Raw genomic sequence first — 19,208 nt, forward strand, 5'->3', positions numbered from 1 at the left:
AACCTTCAAAGAGTCACATTTCCTATTTAATCAATTTCATGGGATTCATAAGCAATAATAAATAAAAAAATAACAAAAAACTACAACTATCTCACACCCGCCCACTAAACAGTGGCAAACGCTCCAGTCTGGATTGCAGTATACCACCACACCACTAGAACTGGAGGAACACAACAGCAGCATAATAAAAATAACTAAGCATTGTGGTATGACTGTTGGAGAGGATTTAATAATATTGCTGAGGGACTACCCCTTTTTGACTGACTACGTTTATTCAACAAGACTAAAATACACAAAACAATAATTTTGCCTGTTGTTTTGTATGGGTGCGAAACATGGTCTCTCACTCTGAAGGAGCAACTCAGATTGCAGGTGTTTGAGAATCGGGTGTTGAGGATATTTTGGCCTAGGAGAGAAGATGATGGGGCATGGAGAAAACTGCATAATGACGAGCTTAAAAATTTGTACTCCTCCCCCAACATTGTCAGGGTGATTAAGTACAGAAGAATGAGATGGGAGGGGCATGTAACATGCATGGATGAGGAGAGATGTGCACGAGGTATTGGTCGGGAAGCCCGAGGGGATACGATGTTGTGGTGCAAAGCCTTTGTTGAAATGTTGATAGTTCTTCAGATGGTCAATAAATTCCCTGCTTTTATGGGACTTGACGGTTCATTAGTGTGAAAGATTCATGGCTTTTCTTCAGGAAACCTTTTCTCTTTTGGGTGCTGTAAGATAACTGTCTCTTTCTTAGTGCTCTTAAAAACTACAAGTTTTAGTTTCGAGTTTCTTCAGAATTTACCGAGGTCAAAAAGGATGGATGCATGATCAGAATTTTTTTGGAAATGTGTAGGCATCGTGATGGAAAGGATAACAGAAGTTTGACACAATTGATATTTATTTTTAAAAATAAGTTTTATTAATTTGAAGCCATTTCAATCTTCAGTCTCTCTTCCATCAACCTACTTTCCTTGGGGGAAACTACACACTGCTGAAAGAATAGCACTGTTTTAGTATTAAGCACGGCAGCCTCGCATATCTGGTCACGAGCAAATCATAGGCTTCATACCATGACTATATAACGAGGGAGTCTGTTGCAGTGCAGTGGCAGTACTATAAGCACGTTACAGCTAGTTACTAAGAACTCATTACGATGAATGTGTCATAAAAGGTTTTATGCAATATTTTTATGGAACATGAAGAAACTGACAGTGCCAATGACTGCTTGCTATAGTAAAGTTCTTGTTACAGACATTCCTCATTCCGTTATGTTTATACCATATTTTCAATTAGTATTCTAACCTAACTCATAACATTTAGTGGTGACCCCAGAATCTAAAAATAATTCTAGACCAGCACATTTATGATTTGATTTATAAACCACCTTTCAATTCCTTTACCTCCCATATCCCATCTTTCTTTACTAGAAGCCCCTGTTAAAGCTACATGCAGGCTCTCTATACTTCTATGTTTCTACTTTTAACAGTAAACATAACAAGGCTTATGCTATTACCACGGTACATACAAAACAGAATAAATCACATGAAACTGCTGCAATCAATCAAGTATCACACTCTGATAAATAATGTAATTATTCAGAAGACATCATTTATCATGGTGTGGATTCTGAGACGACAATGCCACCTACAAGATTAACTATACAAAAATCATGATGATATTATTAACCCACTGGAATCCTTTGATAGATGCAAGATGTCGGTTCATTAAGGTGATTTTACAGCCTTCATTGTGTGTGTTACAGAGGTTAAGACACTGATCTGTACATTAAAAGTACAGGTTATGTGGCGTTAGACTGTTCAAATACAGATCACCGACTAAAAATACATATTTCCAATTACCTTCTAATTATCCCCCAGTTCCTAACTTTTGGAGGTAGTTCCTAAATATATTTTTTGAATGTCTGATTACTATAATGCCAAAAACTTATGAGAAGACAAGTCAACAATAAGTGCAAGCCAGTGAGTCATCACAAAAAATAAAAAATAAAAAGGTCATATACACTCCTATATATCTTACCTTAAATTTATGTTGTGTGCATCATCTCCTGTGCTTTGTTTTGTTTTTCATATCAAGCTTGCTCAATGTTCTAAACACCTGCTTCCTGAGTTCTTTATGTCGTTTTAACTTCTTAAGTTCTTCTTTCTCCAATTCTTTTTTGTGTTCCTCCATTCGTTTCTTGGTGGCTGCCTTCAGTTGTTTCTGCTTGTGACTGTATGATACCTTGAGCATTTTCATAAGTGAAGCCACCTACATAATTAACAATAAAAAACATTAAAATTATATTAACAAACTGGTATACTCTGACAAGATACAAGATGTCAACTCACTTGCAGGATATTACCACGTGGTTACCTGTTACATCTAGGTTATGGATTCACTTGAACTTCATATGAAGTAGGGGTTATATGGAACTATTCTCCGAAATAACTGGATTGATTTCAAAAGCTAAGCACTGTTTTAAACCTAGATTAATATACTATAAGAGGGGAGGGGAAAAAAATCATACTCCACTCTTTTGTTTCAGTAACCTATGAACCTATTTGATTAATTTCACTCTTTCAAGTGTCGTTTGTGTTGTATTACTTTAAAAATGTAATAAAGTTAACTGCAATAAAACTTAGCTACACCAGACTAAATAGGGGGAGGGTAGTCTGAATGTGGAAATAATCTGGGTTGGGCAAAAAAGCACGTGATAATCATGACAGTTCCTTTCTATTGCACTTCTATCGGAGGAAATTATTCACAATTAAAACACCTTTGGAGGAGTGACATTTGAATTAAGACAAAGTCATAAGGAGAAAAATAATGAATTAAAAAAATAAAGATGTACAAGGTCAGAGAGAGACAAAATACAACTGAATAAACATAACCCAGCACAAATTTGTCCTATGTAAATATGCTAGAATCAATCAAAAGTTAACCAAATTTTAAAAATACAACTTACAGTAATTAAAGTTCATGTTGTGAATTTGGAAAACCACAATTACACTCACTCTTTGTTCATGGGGCTCTCTAACAACAGCAATTCTCCCAGATTCAGTAGTTTTTTTCTCATTTTTTGCCTTGATTTTTGGCTTGTCCTTATATGGCAGCTCTTTCTGCAGGGTGCGTGGAATAACGAGCGGCCGGAACACCTTTGGTTGCCGTTCAACTGGCTACAAGACAAGATTCAAACACAAATATGTACAAGTTTTTAAGATACAAAATACATGTATATAATAGTATTCTAATTTTCTAAACATGATAAAATTCTATGCAATCCATAAACACTATGAACACCTATAATATCTTTTATTTGTCACCAAATGATGCAACTTTGGTTGTCATGTCTGAGCAATGAAACACAGAAATGTGACCGACAATGAATTACTATATAAATCAGAATTTCAATGCTGTTTATACTAAAACTGACACACTGGAATTGTACTAGGCAATTGGCTGGGTCAACCTTAACAACTGCATGGATTAAAATACTTAATTTACAGAATGTTAATTATGGAAATTTATTTATGTACAGTTAATGCTGACTTCTAAAAGAGAAACAGAAAAAGGCTGGCTGGCAGGGGTTCAATTTCTGGTAGGGATAGCAATTTTCCTCTTTGTAATGTCTAGATGCATCTGACATTCATTTAGGTTCCTATACAGTGAGGAGCAAGGGTTCCTTCCCAAGGAGATAAAGCAATCAAAATATGAAAGTAAAGACTCATTTTAACCTAGTCAAGACTGAACTCAAAACATAACTATAACGATAACGAATCTCTTGAAAATAGAAGAGCCAACTCCCATAACATTCTGTATATTAAATATACCTGTAACAATGGACAATGTCCAACTCAACAGCCATGCAGTGCATAAAAAACAGTCAGAAAAAATTACAAAAGAATGAATTTCTACTTCATGGGATTCCAAATCATGGTGGGCATTATCACGAAGTGTTTAACGAATAAATAAAGTAACTAGAACCTTCTGGTCATAGACCTGATCATTCAGCACCTCTGCAACTGACCCTAAACCAATTTCATCCAACTCCCATCTCACTAGATTCATCTCAATGTTATCCTTCTACCTCCTTCTTTATATCCCAAGATGATGTTTTCAAAGACTGTAAGTACTTTATATGTTCCTTCATCAAAATTATATATTTTACTATTTGTATCCTCATAGACAACCCCATTCCAATACTAGATGACCTCATTAAGCACTACCCTAAGTTATCTCAATCTTTCCTGAGAATTTGCTTTTCAGTCAACTGTTATGTGTATTCTTCTCTTCTTCTATGCATGAACTTTTAAACATTTATAAAGTACACATAATTATAATAATTCTGAAGTGAATAATAATAGCAGGAATTTCCAAAATTCACTATCCTAATTTCATCATGAGCCTTATTTATGCTTATTATTATTATTATTCCCAGAAGCTTAAATTTTGAAGTATTTACAAATTATTTATTACAAACATGGCAGACTCTGAACTGAATCTTGATAATGTCAAACAACACTTGTATCTACTTTCACATCAATTTCTTTGTTGGCCTGTTAGAGTCTCCATTGCATTCTTCATTATGGTATTTACAGCACATTATCTCTCAACAAATTACTATGAAAAGAATCAATTACACAAACAACAATACACACTGTATATAGGCTATCAGTAGCTGGTTCACTGTGTATTCCTTTCTCTCTTTTCAGTTGTCCTACAGTCTTCATTCCTTGCCAAAGGTTCTTCTGTTCAGGAGGCAACAACAAAGTTGTTAAAGGATTGTAAAGCTTTGGAACTTCCACTCGGTACCAGGTTCGGCAGAACACAATATCTGTAATAAATAACACACATTAATCAAGTTACTTTCTTGGATAGTCCACAAGTATAGTAAAATTTATGACCTTTCCAGTAGAATAAATTGGGACATTCAGTATAGAAAGGTACAAATAAAAATAAATCATATTTATGATACTGATTTCTCCACAGTGATAAACAGTATGTATACAAATTTTTATGTAATGAAGTCATCTCCAGCAGCCATGTCAATGTGAAATAACATTCAGTTATTTTGAAGACTTCCTCCGTGTCTGAAACCACAAGTTTTACTTTATACTGCATGGTTTATCTCTTGACAGTACTTAAAATTTCATAAAAAAAAACAGATTTCATATAATACTTATGTACTTTTTACAGAAGAGGTATAGATGTCAGTGGCAGTTTTCTGGACTGTAACACTGTGTAAACTTGGAGGTGGTTACCAATGTTTTGGAAGAATAAGTTGCCTTCAACTTCAGGGACTTCAGTCATTATTTATGAAGCAATATTATTTTCACTCAAATTGAAAGCAACATAACAAGGACCTCAAACAAATTTTCAATACAAGTAGAGAAAACCTACATAATCAAATCCAATCAAAAGACAGTATAGTAATGTACCATTTTAATTTTCTACAATAGACAATGAATTTATCTGAACACAAAACAGGGGGAAAAACATAAAAATATATAATGAGGTTGCCAGGACTATGGAAATTGAATCTTAAATGAGAATATTATATGAAGATTCTGCTTTGTTTCAGCGGATTTCCAGACATAACAAAGACGCCAATCTGGTCTGGAGACAGCAATTTTCCAAGAAAAATTATCTCCTTGTGACAGAATGATAAATGCACTACTTCTAGTTCAAAAGAAAGATAACCTAACAACAACTTAAATCTGTCATCCACCAGTTAATCATAAAATTAATATAGTACAAAACATATTTCAGCATATCACCTAATTTACAATTTTGATTTATTTGAATAGATGTTATTTTTAAATTAGATTAACTTACCACTGAGCAAGATTTTATCCTCGAATGTTGCTCGGAATGCGCCCTCTGGTTTGGATACTGCTTTCTTTATCTGTCCCCTGATTCCTGACACTGTTCTTAGTTTTGCACCCTCAAATTTGGCAACTTCCAAAGCAGAACTGAACATGTCACGTATAAATGCTGTCTTCTTACAAATCTTAAATGGTGTGCCAGTCAGCTTGAGCTTCTTCATAATTTGAGTTGATTTGTCTAATTCCACCACTGATCCTGTGGATGCAATCCTGAAATCAAGCTGAAACACAAGGGCAGATGTAAATGCAATAAACATATGAAAGTTGTACTACAATAATCATCTACTCCGTTTTATTAAACTTTACTACTTTTAAAAGCAGCGGTCTTCTGGAAGTCAAAGAATCAAATAAAATTTAAACTGGCAAGATGTAAGTTGAATGCAAGGCAATTCTCATTTGGGTCAATTGTATCACCTTACCTTTCAACATGCAATGTGAAAAACTGTACACTGAGACGTGTGTAAATTCTGCAATATAGCAAGTCTTGAGATGCATGAAAATGTAAAACATAAATGCAGTTTCAGAACTAACCAACAATTAACATGTGTTTATATTTATTACCTGTTTTGTTGCCACATCCTGTACTGCTAAGAAACCAGTATTCTGTGGTGTTATGGGGCCCCAAAAATGAGCCATACAGGTTACATGCTCTGGTGTATACTTCAGCATTCTGTAGAGAAAAAACCCTTTCACTCCAGGTAACAGAATAGAATAACACATGCAAAAAAGCACGAAGTTCAATGTTCATACTGTATCCCAGGGTTATGCAGGCCAAATGAGGCCTACAAGTGCTCAGTTTTAATTTTATACTTGTGATGCCAGTATTTAGTTTATTTAATAATACATACTCAACTGCAGAGGTTACAAAACACTGAATGCGATGAATTAATAATTATTTAGGAAGGATACAAAGGGAATTGATCATTGCTGGTTTATAGTGTCATCGCAGCATGTGTGAAGGAACTAAACAAAAAATAGTCTGAATAGCTGGACTCTGGTCTGAGAACATACCTTGGTACCTCCCACATATGAAGCAGAAATACTAACCACTCAATCACAATGTGAAGAATGAAGAACAGCATAAGGGCCCATCCATGTCTTGTCTGTTGCATTATTTTCTAGGAACTAGACAACCCACATGACCCAGTGCTTTTTCAGAATACCAGATAATGGACAAAGTCCAAACACTCAATAATCAACACTTCTTGTTCTCTGTCTCATGTTCCTGCTCCAAGTACTGAAAGCTATACCTGTGTCGGAGATTATCCTCAAGCTTGGAATAGACAGGCAATGTCTGAAACCGCCGCCATCCAAGGGAGATGATTAATGGGTCTCTTGTCTTCAGAATCTTCTTATACCAACGATGTTTCTTTATACGCACCTGCAAGACAATTATAATAGTGTTTCATCTGTTCTCATTATATTACATACCTTCATCATAAAACTGGCAATCAAATCAATATACCTGCACAAAACCAATGTTCTCTTCTCCTGCCAGAAGCCCACCAAGTATCAAAGGGTACGTAGGATCAAAGTTAGTTATAAGTTCACAAGGTACATCCTTAACTTCAACTCTCACATACATCCCTGGACGGAAACCCTCCAACTGGATTCTTATACTGTCATCCAAACCTTCAAATTCACTCTTGTTCAACTGAAAACAATAGGATAACATTATAATCACACACATAAGACAATAAATATACAGCACTGAAGAACAGGATCAGTGAATAATGAAGTGAAAAGGAACAATTATAGCCTAATTTAAGACACTATCCCAACATGTCTGGAGGAACTGAGAAACACAATGGAAAACCTTAATTAGGACAGAAAAAGCAGGTTTTAACCACTTGACCACATCTTTGATATTGCAGATAAAGATTTATTGTTGCAAGCATAACTGCACTGATATTTCTGTACAGAATTTAATTAAATATTTATATCAAACAGTATTTAAAACAAATATTGAAAATAGTAACGATATCTGCATTTTCTGTCATGTACCAGCTTATTTCAATAACACACTACTGAGCATTTGGTAAAGCTCAAGCCTTCAACAACTGATTGTCCTAACTTTTCTTTAAATACTGCATTATATACCTATTCATATAATAACATTCTACAGCACTGCAGAAATGCAGAAAATATTAATTTTGCTCAATATATTTTAACTCTACAAGCGTGTATTTCTTCATGGTGCAGTGCTTAGGCAGAGGGACAAGTTTAGTTTTTATCCACAACTATAAATAAAACGAAGTCTATATTTTTATTGCCCCACTGCTGTAAAATACTAACATATCATGTATGCTTCATTTGGTACCTGAGCCTGTTGGTCCACTTCCTGCTTCAGCTCATCATAGTATGTTTTTCCTCCATCTTTGTCATCATATTCTGCATCAAATTTCTCCTTCAGTTTTCGTTTCTTCTCCTGCAATTCCTCTCTGGTCAAGTTTTTTAACTCCCCTTCTGCAACACATGTAATACAGTAAACATACACCATGACTGAAACATGACAGTGGGCAAGTGCTAAGAGAAACAGAGCAATAAGGTTGCAAAGTTTTAAGACTTTCCACTTGAACTTGACTGTCATGCTTTAAAATCATTATAAAATATACTGGTTGCATTCATGGTACAGATAACGATATCATCTTATTTACACAGAATTTTTTTAAAAATTATGTAATTAATATGATTGGATAAATGTGTCATATTTATTCTAAACTGTTTGTTTACCTTCATAACTTCCTTTTACATTCTCTTCTTTGTTAATATTCTCACTCCTGCTTGTGCATTTTTGCCCCGTTTCCAAGTCCTCAAAATCTCCAAAGACTTCTTCACCATTATCATCATCCAGCAGCAGAAGTTCAGATGCATCCTCTGACTCCTTCCACTTCCCCGTCACAAAGCAGTCACGAATGATTTCACACACCTTAATAAATACAGAAGAGTATATTACAACCTCTCATTCAGATATATGCTAAAATATAAGTTTGAGCATAAAAATCTCACAGCTGCCTCTTTCTGCATGATAGTTACTAACTAGTCTTAAATTCAGTTATACTAATCAGAATTACAAAATGTATTACATATCCTTAATTCCCTACTGCGATAGTAATTGTAGGAACAAATACAAGAAAATTAATCTCCTCTTACATACATCTGACTCATTTATTGTTAAAATTATTTAATGGTGCTGCTTTAATTGCAGAGTTCATACAGCATAAAATGCTGAGTATGAAAATAGAAAGAGGAGGTCATGGTCTAAAGTACTATCACAGCATTTTCCTGTAAAGAACCAAGGGAAAACATGAAACATTTGTCAGGATGAATGAAAAGCCTGGCCAAGATTTGAACCATGTACCTCATGTATATAAGTCACACAAGCATTATTCCTAAACCAGTTGTGCTCAGAAGTCTTAAATATGAACGTACTTCAGAGTCTGCCCAGTTCCGAATTTGCTTCACAGGAAATCGAGCACAATCTACAGCATTCATTGAGTCTCTTTCCTCCTGCTGAAGTTGCTGTTTCTTCCTAACTACTTGGAAAAGACCTCCAACATCCTTGTCTCCATCACTGTTATTCCGAACTTCCGCTTCTGTCTCTTCTCTTTCAAGCTTATTGTAATTACCTTAAAACATAAGCAAAAGTCATAGAGTTAATCACCTCTTCTTCCATGATAACTGAAAATCCTATGAAAAGCAAATTAATTACTTGTAATAAAGCTTATGGCTGGTCACAGTGGTTGTGTGGCCTTTTGCACTAGGACTGTGGCTTTGAATCCCACTCAAGGCATAATGTTTGTCTGCGTTGTTCTGTGTTGTGCTGTCCTGTGTACAGGTAGAGGCCTTGTGATGAGCTGATCACTCGTCCAAGCCGTCCTACCAAATGTCTAAATAGATGAAGTAACTTCCAAAAGAGGCAGCAAAGACCAACCCTGGGTTATAGAGCCACAGATGATGAATAAAGCTAATGATCTAAAACTCTTAATTTTGACTAAAAATATACTGATTGGTATATATAGATTTATAATTTTCTTTATAATTTTACTGGTTTACCTGTCTGGTAATGAAACTCAATTACATATACAATGCAATGCAATACCCTGATGACTCCATAATATGGATGACCATTAAAACAAACAAGTCTCATTTTAATTTTCTTAGTAATTAAAAGACATGTATTATAATCATATACTATAATAGATATTTGATAATCACACAGTACAAAAATTGTGCTTACCATACACAAGTTTCCACAAGTTGTGTGTTGTGGATTGTCTCTCCAAGAATGCATTTGCAGCCTTCTGTGCCAAGTTTGCTTTCCATCGTACAGTTGATTCATCTTCGCCATTTGCATCACTACAGCCAGAAGTGTCAGAATGGACATCTTTGTAACTAAAGTCACTGTCATCATCACTTTCATTAAAATTAAATGATTCATTGTCTCCATGCTTTAAAGATGTAACACCATTTTCATTTTCTTCCTTATCAGTATAATCATCATCTGAAGAGAAATTATTTGATGTAAATGAATGTTCATGTTTCCGTTTATGTGGCAATCTTGTACCTTCTTCTGAACCACTGTCTTCTGAGGTCAACGTCAATAAGCAAGTTTTAGCATCTTTAATATTAAAACTGTCTTCTTTTTCTCCCTTAGCTTCATTGTGTTTTGTATATTTTTCCATTCTTGCTAGCAAATCAGAAATCCTCACATGAATTTCACGATCTTGATAAGTCCCAATGGCATGATAGCTGTAAGTGTAAACAGAAAATTGTCATCAAAATTATAAGTTCAGACAAATAAGCTCTAAAACTAAATATAATTTCATTCCTTGTTTTATACTAGTGAGACACTTCGTCTCAGACCAAGCAGAAAAGACTATTATGTAGGATTTGAGGCTCTCATGGTGGAAAGTACAAAGACAGTTGTCTTCTGGGTTGTGGCGCCGTGTAGTCTGGTAGAAGTTTACCAATATTTCAGAGGTCCTTGTTGCCTCCATCATCATCACCCTAATGATGGAGACAGCAAGAACATCTGAAATGTTACTAAACCTCTACCAGACTATACAGCATTACTACCCAGAATACAGCCATCTAAAAACTAATACATTTACTCCCAGGAACTCTGCTACTGGCTTACCTTCAGCACAGCCATTTTAAGGTGTCCACTAATAAATGAATGACAAAAAATCTATGTATGTTCAAGGAATAAGAAAATGCACCTGTATGCTCCTGTGACAGAGGAGAAAATTACATGCTCAAGTATGTTCTGAAAGAGGCATTTTTGTCTTCTCAAGGTGTTATATCAATAAATTGCATACTCATCAAAGATCTATTAACTACTCAAAATGTCATGGCCTTATATAAAATTGCTATTATTACCATCTCCTTTAGTTTGTATGACTGCCATGTTGGTACTATTTAAGGTAGAACATTGCAAAATAAGAAATGTTATAAAATGTAATAACACAGAGAAAACTTCCTTGCCCAATATATGAAATGCAAATTGTCTAAAATAACAATATTTTATATTGTTATACTGTCTTTTAACATCTGAATACATTACATGCAACAGAAAACCAGCTTCTAAGAATCTGCCATATCAATTCTTTACAGACCTAGCAGAACCTGCCTCATTACAAAAGTAGGTCAGTTGGCTCAGTGTGAGGAAAGGATTAAATTTATAAATGTAATTTACCTTTCTGATTGGTTTTCTTTCAATTCCTCATCTATTAATTTCAGTTTCTTTGTAGGTACTTCATCAGAAGATTCATCACCATGTTCCTTACACTCATCTTCATTGTTTCCAAAGCCATCTACATCTCCATCTAACATCTTTAATAACTTGTATTCTGCTTCAGCAAGAGCACCCCTTAGTTTCTGTTTCTTCCTTTTATTTTCACTACTCAAATGTATCTTATCCTCATCATGCTCATCAGAGTCTTCAGTTACAACTGAAGCATCTTTGTGTTTTATGTCAAAGGTCTCGGCCTTTCTCGTAACTCCATCTTCATTCCTACGGTCACATCCTGAATGGCTATCAATATCCAAATCACTGTCGCTTTCCAGTTCAACTTCAGGTTCATCACATATACTCTTCTCATCAGAGTCACTCTGGATTGTTTCTTCATATTCTAGCTCATTGCTTACCCTCTCTGGGAATACCATGTTCCGCCTAATTCTTCCTGAATTACTGACAACCTCTTCAGGCAAACACACAGCTTTCCTGAACAAAAATAAAAATTTGGAATGAAAAATCATATGTCACAGTTTGAAATATAAAATACCCCTTTGCAACACCAAACACAGTATGAGACTTGAGGTTCTCATAGTGATGAAAATGTTGATGTTGGTCTTCTGGGTTATGATGCCATAAGGAACTGTACGTGGGTACTAAATTTTTGGAGGAACATACCACCTCCATTATCAGGTCTGAATCTGGAGGCAGAATCTTCCATTCAAATGTTTGTGCCCACCTATAATTTCACATGGCGTCACAATCCTAAAGACCGCCACTGATATCTAACATAGCAAAATGACATAAGATTATAACATACTGTGTATAAGGAACATTAAAACTGACTGAAAGTATCAGAATCCACTAAATTTAAGGTAAGCAGCAAAGCTTTAATGCATCACTCAACAATGGTAAGTTAATTGTAAAGCACAACATTTTACACTTACTCAGGAACATCTGATGCAACAATTGGTGCAGTACCAGTAAACAGCTGAAGTTCACTTTGAGCCATTTTCACATCCAGAGTCTCCTGTGTATCCAGAAGAGAGCTAACCATTGCCTTCTCCGGTCGTGAGTCACTTCCTTCCTAAATAGTACATTTACGTTACTTATTTAATTCTGTATCATGTCAGAAGATGTCATCCTAGCAATTTCTGGGATAAAATCTCTAGATCTTAAATATTCATAAAGCAAAATTTCACTACTAAAGACTTCTTGCCATGTCAACATTTTCTATATAATACTTAAAACTTAGGAATCAATGTAACAAAATAAAATAATCAAAAGTTTAAAGGTTTCTGATATTGGTGTGTAATTATTCTGTTGGACTTTTCACACTGTGAAAGTCCTTTACTTAAAACTACAATGTTTTGGAAGTTGGTTCAAGGCTGAGCCTAGTGGAATCAGGGTGATCATAAGAGTAAATTTTGTCCTCTAACCTGGAGACAGTAGTTTAACCAATTTCCAAAACAATCTGGCAAAGGATAAACTCCAACAGCATAATTACACAAATAAAATTAAGTTTTATAAAGTTAACCGTTCTCTTCAATAAATTAACCCTTCCAGAATGTTTACTTGTTTGTCATGTGTGAATTATTCCTACTTCCTTCAGTTGAGGTATTTATTTTGTTTGCACAACAGTAATTTACACTTTCACAGTCAGCAATACACTCTATTAAACGCCTGGCATTGGCAATAAAGCCATGATGAGTGCTGCCTATAATTGCAATCTGACTGCAAGCAGGACAAAGATAATAAAAATACAGAACATCCTACAATGCCAAAGCATGTTACACGTCATAGAGTTAATCAAGTACACAACACACAATTTTCTATAAATCAACATGGCTTTTAAATGTATTCTACAGACACATTCAAATTAAAAAATACCACACAAATTATCAGCATTTTCTGCTCATTATAAAACTTATGGTACAATAAAGTATTGAAATCTGAATTATCTTCACATTACATAAATGGAGTTTCAGTTGGGAATTAGTAATGTATGCTAATCTGAAACAAATTATAATGCAATGCAGATAAAATGAGATTCAATGCACTAATTTTATGTACATATTTGTTTTGTGTAACTATGAGAGATTTTCTAAAAATGTATCTGTATGTGAAGGATGTATAACTGGATACTCTTGAGTGTGGTTATCTCCATACTTCTTTGCAAAATCTAAAACATAATGCTCTAATGGTATTCTTACTCGAGCATGTGAATGACTTCCCCCAAGTTCAACATAGACAGCATCCTTGTCATATACAATGCCTCCAACACCTGAAAATGGTGCATACAGCAACCTCTCCTTTTCCACTAGGGTTCTTTTCTTCAGTTTATCTGGCAATGGACATGGGTCTGGGAGATGTGAAATGTCATGAATCTTCAAATCTCCACAACCTATAAATTAAAAACACAGTAACCTATAATTTTCTTTCAGTCTGCTGTGAAACAGGACAGAATGCTATAGCTTATTTCTTCTCTGAACTTGATGCAAGTACTGATATGATACTCCATCACTTGAGGAGTTGAGGCTGATCACTACGCCTAATAAGGATTAGGGTTATTTAATATGTAGCAGGTACCTTGTCTTCTATCTCAAGATGTAGACAAAGCCAGCCTCTGAAACACCGTACACCTTTCTATCCAGACAATAAATAATGTCCAAAGGCAATAGTTCCAAGAAGATACATACATTACACAACTCATACATGTTACTGTTACAATGGAGGGAGACTGCTTCTATAGAACTGTGGCTGCTAATTGGTCCAGTGACCAGATGATACATAAGTTAATAAGGAGTAGTGGTGGAGTAATGAAGACAGGGGAAAACAAAAAACTCAGGGAAAAACCTGTTCCAGTGCTCCTTTGTCCACCAAAATTCCCACATGGACTGTCTTGAGCAGGAACACAGGTTTCTATAGTGAGATGCTAGGGACCAACTGCCTCAGCTATGACATGGCCAACACACACATAATCAGCAAACATGCAATTTTACTATTGAATGATTTTACCTGGAATATGTATGCTGCTCATCTTATTTAATGACACTCCTCGAACAAAGCCATACAAACTGACTGTACGGTCCACTTTGGGATTCTGTCTGATCAACTCTGGTGGAGTCAAATCTTCAAATCTATCCACTAAAAGAAATAAAATTAAATTACTTCATGATTTGCTTACTGCTTGCATTGATTTTGTAACATCTGAAATACAGTGTGCAAAGTGTATATATGAAAGGGCCAACTACAACACATTATATGAAACATAAATAAACAATAATGAGGAGGAAAGACCAACATACCTACAATATAGGGATGTGTTGTCCTCCAAGTGAGGGGTCTGAACTTCATTATGGAGATAAACCTGCTCAAGTTCTTAACTTCATTACGAAGGTATTCACCATGCAACAACCCTGATAAATAGAACAGCTTGGCTCCTGCATACACTTCTGTCCAGAAACGGTGTTTCAGTGTCTTCTTGGTGTTCTTCAGCTGTTTGTTGTTTTTCAGCATGTCCAAATGAGTCAAAACTCCCATTACCCTTGGCATTCCATGAACCTAATTATACCATAAACAGTACACAATAGAGTACAGTGGACACCCACACACATTTCATATATTTGCAGACATGTTTACATCCCCCCCACCATCCGCACAAACAAAATTCAATGCACCTGGCTTTAAAGATTTAATAATTCTCATAAGTGGGTACCCAGGTACCATGGTGTAAATGTATTATAAAGATTCTACTATATATAGGACAGACTGCAGCATATATGTCTTGGAAAAGCTTCCTCCACAGCTCACTATGAACAAATTTTGGCTTAACTACTATATTGTTCTATGAGCTCTACCTGACAAATGTTGAGGAATTCAAAGATCTCCATTTCAAAGCCAAATGAAGCATCAACCAAAAGCAGAACTAGGTCTGCAACTTTAGCAACATCAATCATGCTGTTTATGTCATTATTGCATTCCATTAATGTTATTCGCCTCTTCTTACCTGAAATACAAAGTGTATTAACTTTTAGAGTTTTTCTTTGCAATAAACATGGCATCAATAGTACAACAATTTTAAAAAGTTCTACTGCCTAAGTACCACATAATGAAGGCATATAGGAGGAACGGGGGTTAAGTTCATATGTTCTTAACTTCACCTGTTTGAATTTGAGTGGTCAGCTTCATTACCTGGCTAATTTACACCTGGGGAAAAGCTGTAATTCCAACTGGATATGTGTCATGGTGGCAAGGATAAAAATCCTTCCCCTGCCAAGAACTGAGGTTAAGTATTATAGAAAATAACCACATACACTATACAACTGAGAAATCCTGACTTGTTTGAATCCAGCTAAATATAAAGACAGAAATGAATCCATGCCAGAGGGCGGTTACAAGGTGCATGTTGGACAATTCTGTTGTAAAACATAATTCTGTGCTATTTATCAGTTTCAAACCATCTTTGAAGTGATGCATACTGAATAAAATTCAAGGAAAAATTAGTTGCATCTCCACAAAGTGTAATATTAATGCTTTTTATTAGCTTGGTGAAAAACAAATGTCCGGTTACCTCTGTAACAAATTAAAATGAAGAAAGATAAAAAATCACGAAGAATAGACATGCATAACATCCATACTCCAAATCTGGAGTTCACATTTTCACTTATTCCCTTTTGGTACAGACTTGACAGTCTCACTAAAGTTCATATACTTAATCAAATTCAGGAATTTTGTGAAATTAAATACTAACCTGAAACAAGTGTGATTGGTCCTTTTAGGCTTGTCAGTGGTTGTCGGGTAAACGTTTTTATCAAACAATGGATAAGAGTTGTTTTACCAACTTTTGGGGGTCCGACTACTACAACAGTAATAGGTGGTGGTTCCAATGGTGTCCGATCAACCAATGGAATATGCTGCTTCTTAGTTTCAATATCTTGCTTCCTGGAAGAAATGTTAATTTAGTACTGTTCTGCAGTATATGAAATTTTTGGTTTCTAAATGCTTCCTCAAAAAAAAGTACTGTTAATTTAGTATTATTCTGTATCATATGATTCCTACTCCTATTACAATTTGTTTACTTTTTATTTAAGGATTATTTTGTTTCCTGAGAGAAAAGTATTAATAATTTAATAATGGTTGTACTATATAAAACTCCTGTTTCTTAAATGCTATGTTTAATGTATAGTTAATTTAAATTTAGTGCTTCTAGGTACTGGAGAAAATGTTCGTTCTTGGAAATTTTCTGAAACATATTTATTTAATATTGCTCTCTGTCATATGAAACTAAATAGTATTAACAGAAAACAGAAACATTATATTTAATACTGATTAGTGGTACATGTGCCAAATATAAACAAACTTTTCTGAAGGATTCAGACATTTTACAAACAAATCAGAATGGTGATGTCATTTACTCTGGTGATTTTCCATTGACACTTAAAGTCAGAAATGAAAAAAGTCATTCACATGACAATTCTGCAGAAAGAAGTAGCAAAGTGTAGCAGAGGGCTGTAATCAGTGATCCTGGATCCAAACAACTTAATTTACAGTAAAAGACATAACCCCAAGAGTAACTAACTAACTAGATGGCTTACAGAACCCAAAGGTTCATCACCAAACTAACCAAAGCCCTTCACTGGACCCAGTGCTGGGCCACCAACAACCAGTTTTCTTCAACTCTCATCTCCCATAGATCCTGTCTGAGATTATCCTCCCATCTATGTCTAGGTCTCACTGGTGGTCACATAACTACAAGTACATATAAATATTTGAAATTTTGCTAATTTCAGGAAACAGGTATGGATGTGCAAAAATCTCCAGTGAACAGCAGAATGTATATTCTATTTGGTCAACATGGAAACATGTTATAGCAGCCAAATATTGGTGTTTTCTTGTTATTGTTATAAGTACTCAACCTAACTGGTGATCCAAATCTTAAAACCTGGAACTAGCAATTAACTTTTTTCTACCCACCTTCCTTATCAGGAATGAAGCACAACTTATGAACAAGCCCAACCACATCTGATTTGAGTTTGTGTCCAGTTATCAATGGCAAGAAGCTTCCTGAACAGGACAACAATTCAACCACAATAATTGGATCTTTCTTCCTTCAGAGTTCCTCTTTTTATTATCAGAAAAATGTACAACTACTTACCTTCTAAACTGGCGTTCAGCTCGTACTGCTGAATTGAAAGTGAAAGCTTTTGGGTTTTTCTGTTTGTCTGTTAGCTCCTGAACATGCACATTTTTAGTCTTTTTCTTCTCAGCTTTACGACCTACAAATAGAAAATCGTTTTAATCATTCTTAGGTACTTATGTTACTTAGTATCTAATATGATATGAAGATAATCATGAATGGCAGGCAGATAAGGATCTGGAAGGAAGCAACCGTAGTCTGTTTCAAGATGCTCCTACCATCCATATGACAAGGCTCGAGATACCAATAAAAAGCTCAGTCAGAAGTCCAGCTATGAGATGAGCCAATTACATCATGAATACAAGTCTAACACTAACCACAGAATGGAGAAGCCTGATATGTTACATCATCTGTTCACATACATTGGTTTTAGAAGAGCAATATTTACTTTTCTTTGTGGGGAATGCTTAAAAAACAACTATGCTGTTTACATAAATTTGTCCTCTTCAACATTAAACCTTGATTAATTAATATAACTTTGTTACAAGCAAAAATCTTTCTCCCATCCCAATAAAATGATGGGTATCAAGAAAATGCAAAGCCAAACTTGACCAATTTTAAAGATGCAGCACTGATATTTCTTCTGGAAGTGTAGCCCCAACACAGAAGTACCACTTCCAACAGGATGAAATTATACGTTTATATATAGGGCTATTGTTCTCAGAAAACTCCATATACCTGCATGTCTGTCTCTATGGGTTTTCTGTCTTTGCAGTATATCGTCTTCTGCCATTCCTGACGTATTCTTGCTGCTGCTGCTGCAGGGTCTATTGAATTTACTGCAGTCTCACCTAGATACCAACTTCATAACCTCAATTCCTAAAACAAAACTTTAACTTTATATATGACGTCTTTTACTTCTTCATTGCTTCGTTATTTATTCCATGTGAAGACAACGGTTATTCAGTGTCGGATGTTACGTAAACCACAAATCTCACATGTGCATAAACTAAACACAAATTATACACTAGAACCATCGATTACCAATTGATGGTTTGAACAGTTTATGTAACCTCGGAATATGACTCCCAACATTTTCACCAACTGCTTATATCAATTATTGTTAGATGGCATTTATTCTGACTGGAAGAAGACCTGCTAAAAATATGTAGTTCAGAAATTTTACCATACGCTATAGTTGGTAGATGGGAGGATAATGTCAGGCGGGATCTATGGGAGATAGGAGTTAAAGGAGACTGGATTTTGTTGGTCCAGGACAGGGTCCGGTGGAGGGCTTTGGTTAATTCGATGATGAACCTTCGGGTTCGGTTAGCGATCTAGTTAGTTAGTTATAGTTGGTATTTGACCCTCAAAATTTTCACCAACTGGTTATATCAATTGTTGTTAGATGGAAGCAAAGCATTAATTCCTGTTGTACTACTGTTCA

At 35.2% G+C, this 19,208-nt stretch overlaps 1 protein-coding gene across 2 annotated transcripts; it reads right to left on the reverse strand.

The window, feature by feature from the left end:
* Positions 1-896: 896 nt before the first annotated feature.
* On the reverse strand, positions 897-18,844 carry LOC110837298 (ribosome biogenesis protein BMS1 homolog). 2 transcript variants are annotated; one of them, XM_087346661.1, is made up of 21 exons: positions 18,500-18,844; positions 17,780-17,900; positions 16,376-16,566; positions 15,483-15,631; positions 14,931-15,186; positions 14,641-14,769; positions 13,836-14,026; positions 12,570-12,709; positions 11,584-12,111; positions 10,126-10,637; positions 9,318-9,514; positions 8,619-8,814; positions 8,206-8,351; positions 7,351-7,539; positions 7,136-7,266; positions 6,447-6,555; positions 5,836-6,106; positions 4,659-4,834; positions 3,015-3,176; positions 2,038-2,268; positions 897-988 (listed from the first exon to the last, which is right to left on the reverse strand). In XM_087346661.1, exons 1-20 carry the CDS (start codon positions 18,552-18,554, stop codon positions 2,059-2,061), a joined length of 4,059 nt encoding a protein of 1,352 aa, XP_087202787.1. In that variant the 5' UTR covers positions 18,555-18,844; the 3' UTR covers positions 897-988; positions 2,038-2,058. The 2 variants fall into 2 exon arrangements, with proteins under 2 accessions (XP_087202787.1, XP_021934939.2); XM_022079247.2 differs by having other exon boundaries at positions 897-991.
* Positions 18,845-19,208: the final 364 nt, after the last annotated feature.

Source organism: Zootermopsis nevadensis, unplaced genomic scaffold (assembly GCF_977971745.1).
Source record: "Zootermopsis nevadensis isolate Lab colony 2312 unplaced genomic scaffold, Znev_1.0 Znev_ptg000010l, whole genome shotgun sequence".
NCBI lineage: Eukaryota > Metazoa > Arthropoda > Insecta > Blattodea > Termopsidae > Zootermopsis > Zootermopsis nevadensis.

What these genes read in the sequence shown, in the direction of transcription:
- LOC110837298 (XM_087346661.1), bottom strand. Translation starts at nt 18,554, where the DNA reads ATGGCAGAAGACGATATACTGCAAAGACAGAAAACCCATAGAGACAGA. An exon ending in TGTAAAAGGAAGTTATGAAG is followed by an intron (nt 8,352 to 8,618) that starts GTAAACAAACAG and finishes CATGTGTTGCAG; the next exon opens with AAGGGGAGTTAAAAAACTTG. An exon ending in CTACTGATAGCCTATATACA is followed by an intron (nt 3,177 to 4,658) that starts GTGTGTATTGTT and finishes CTTGTCTTGTAG; the next exon opens with CCAGTTGAACGGCAACCAAA.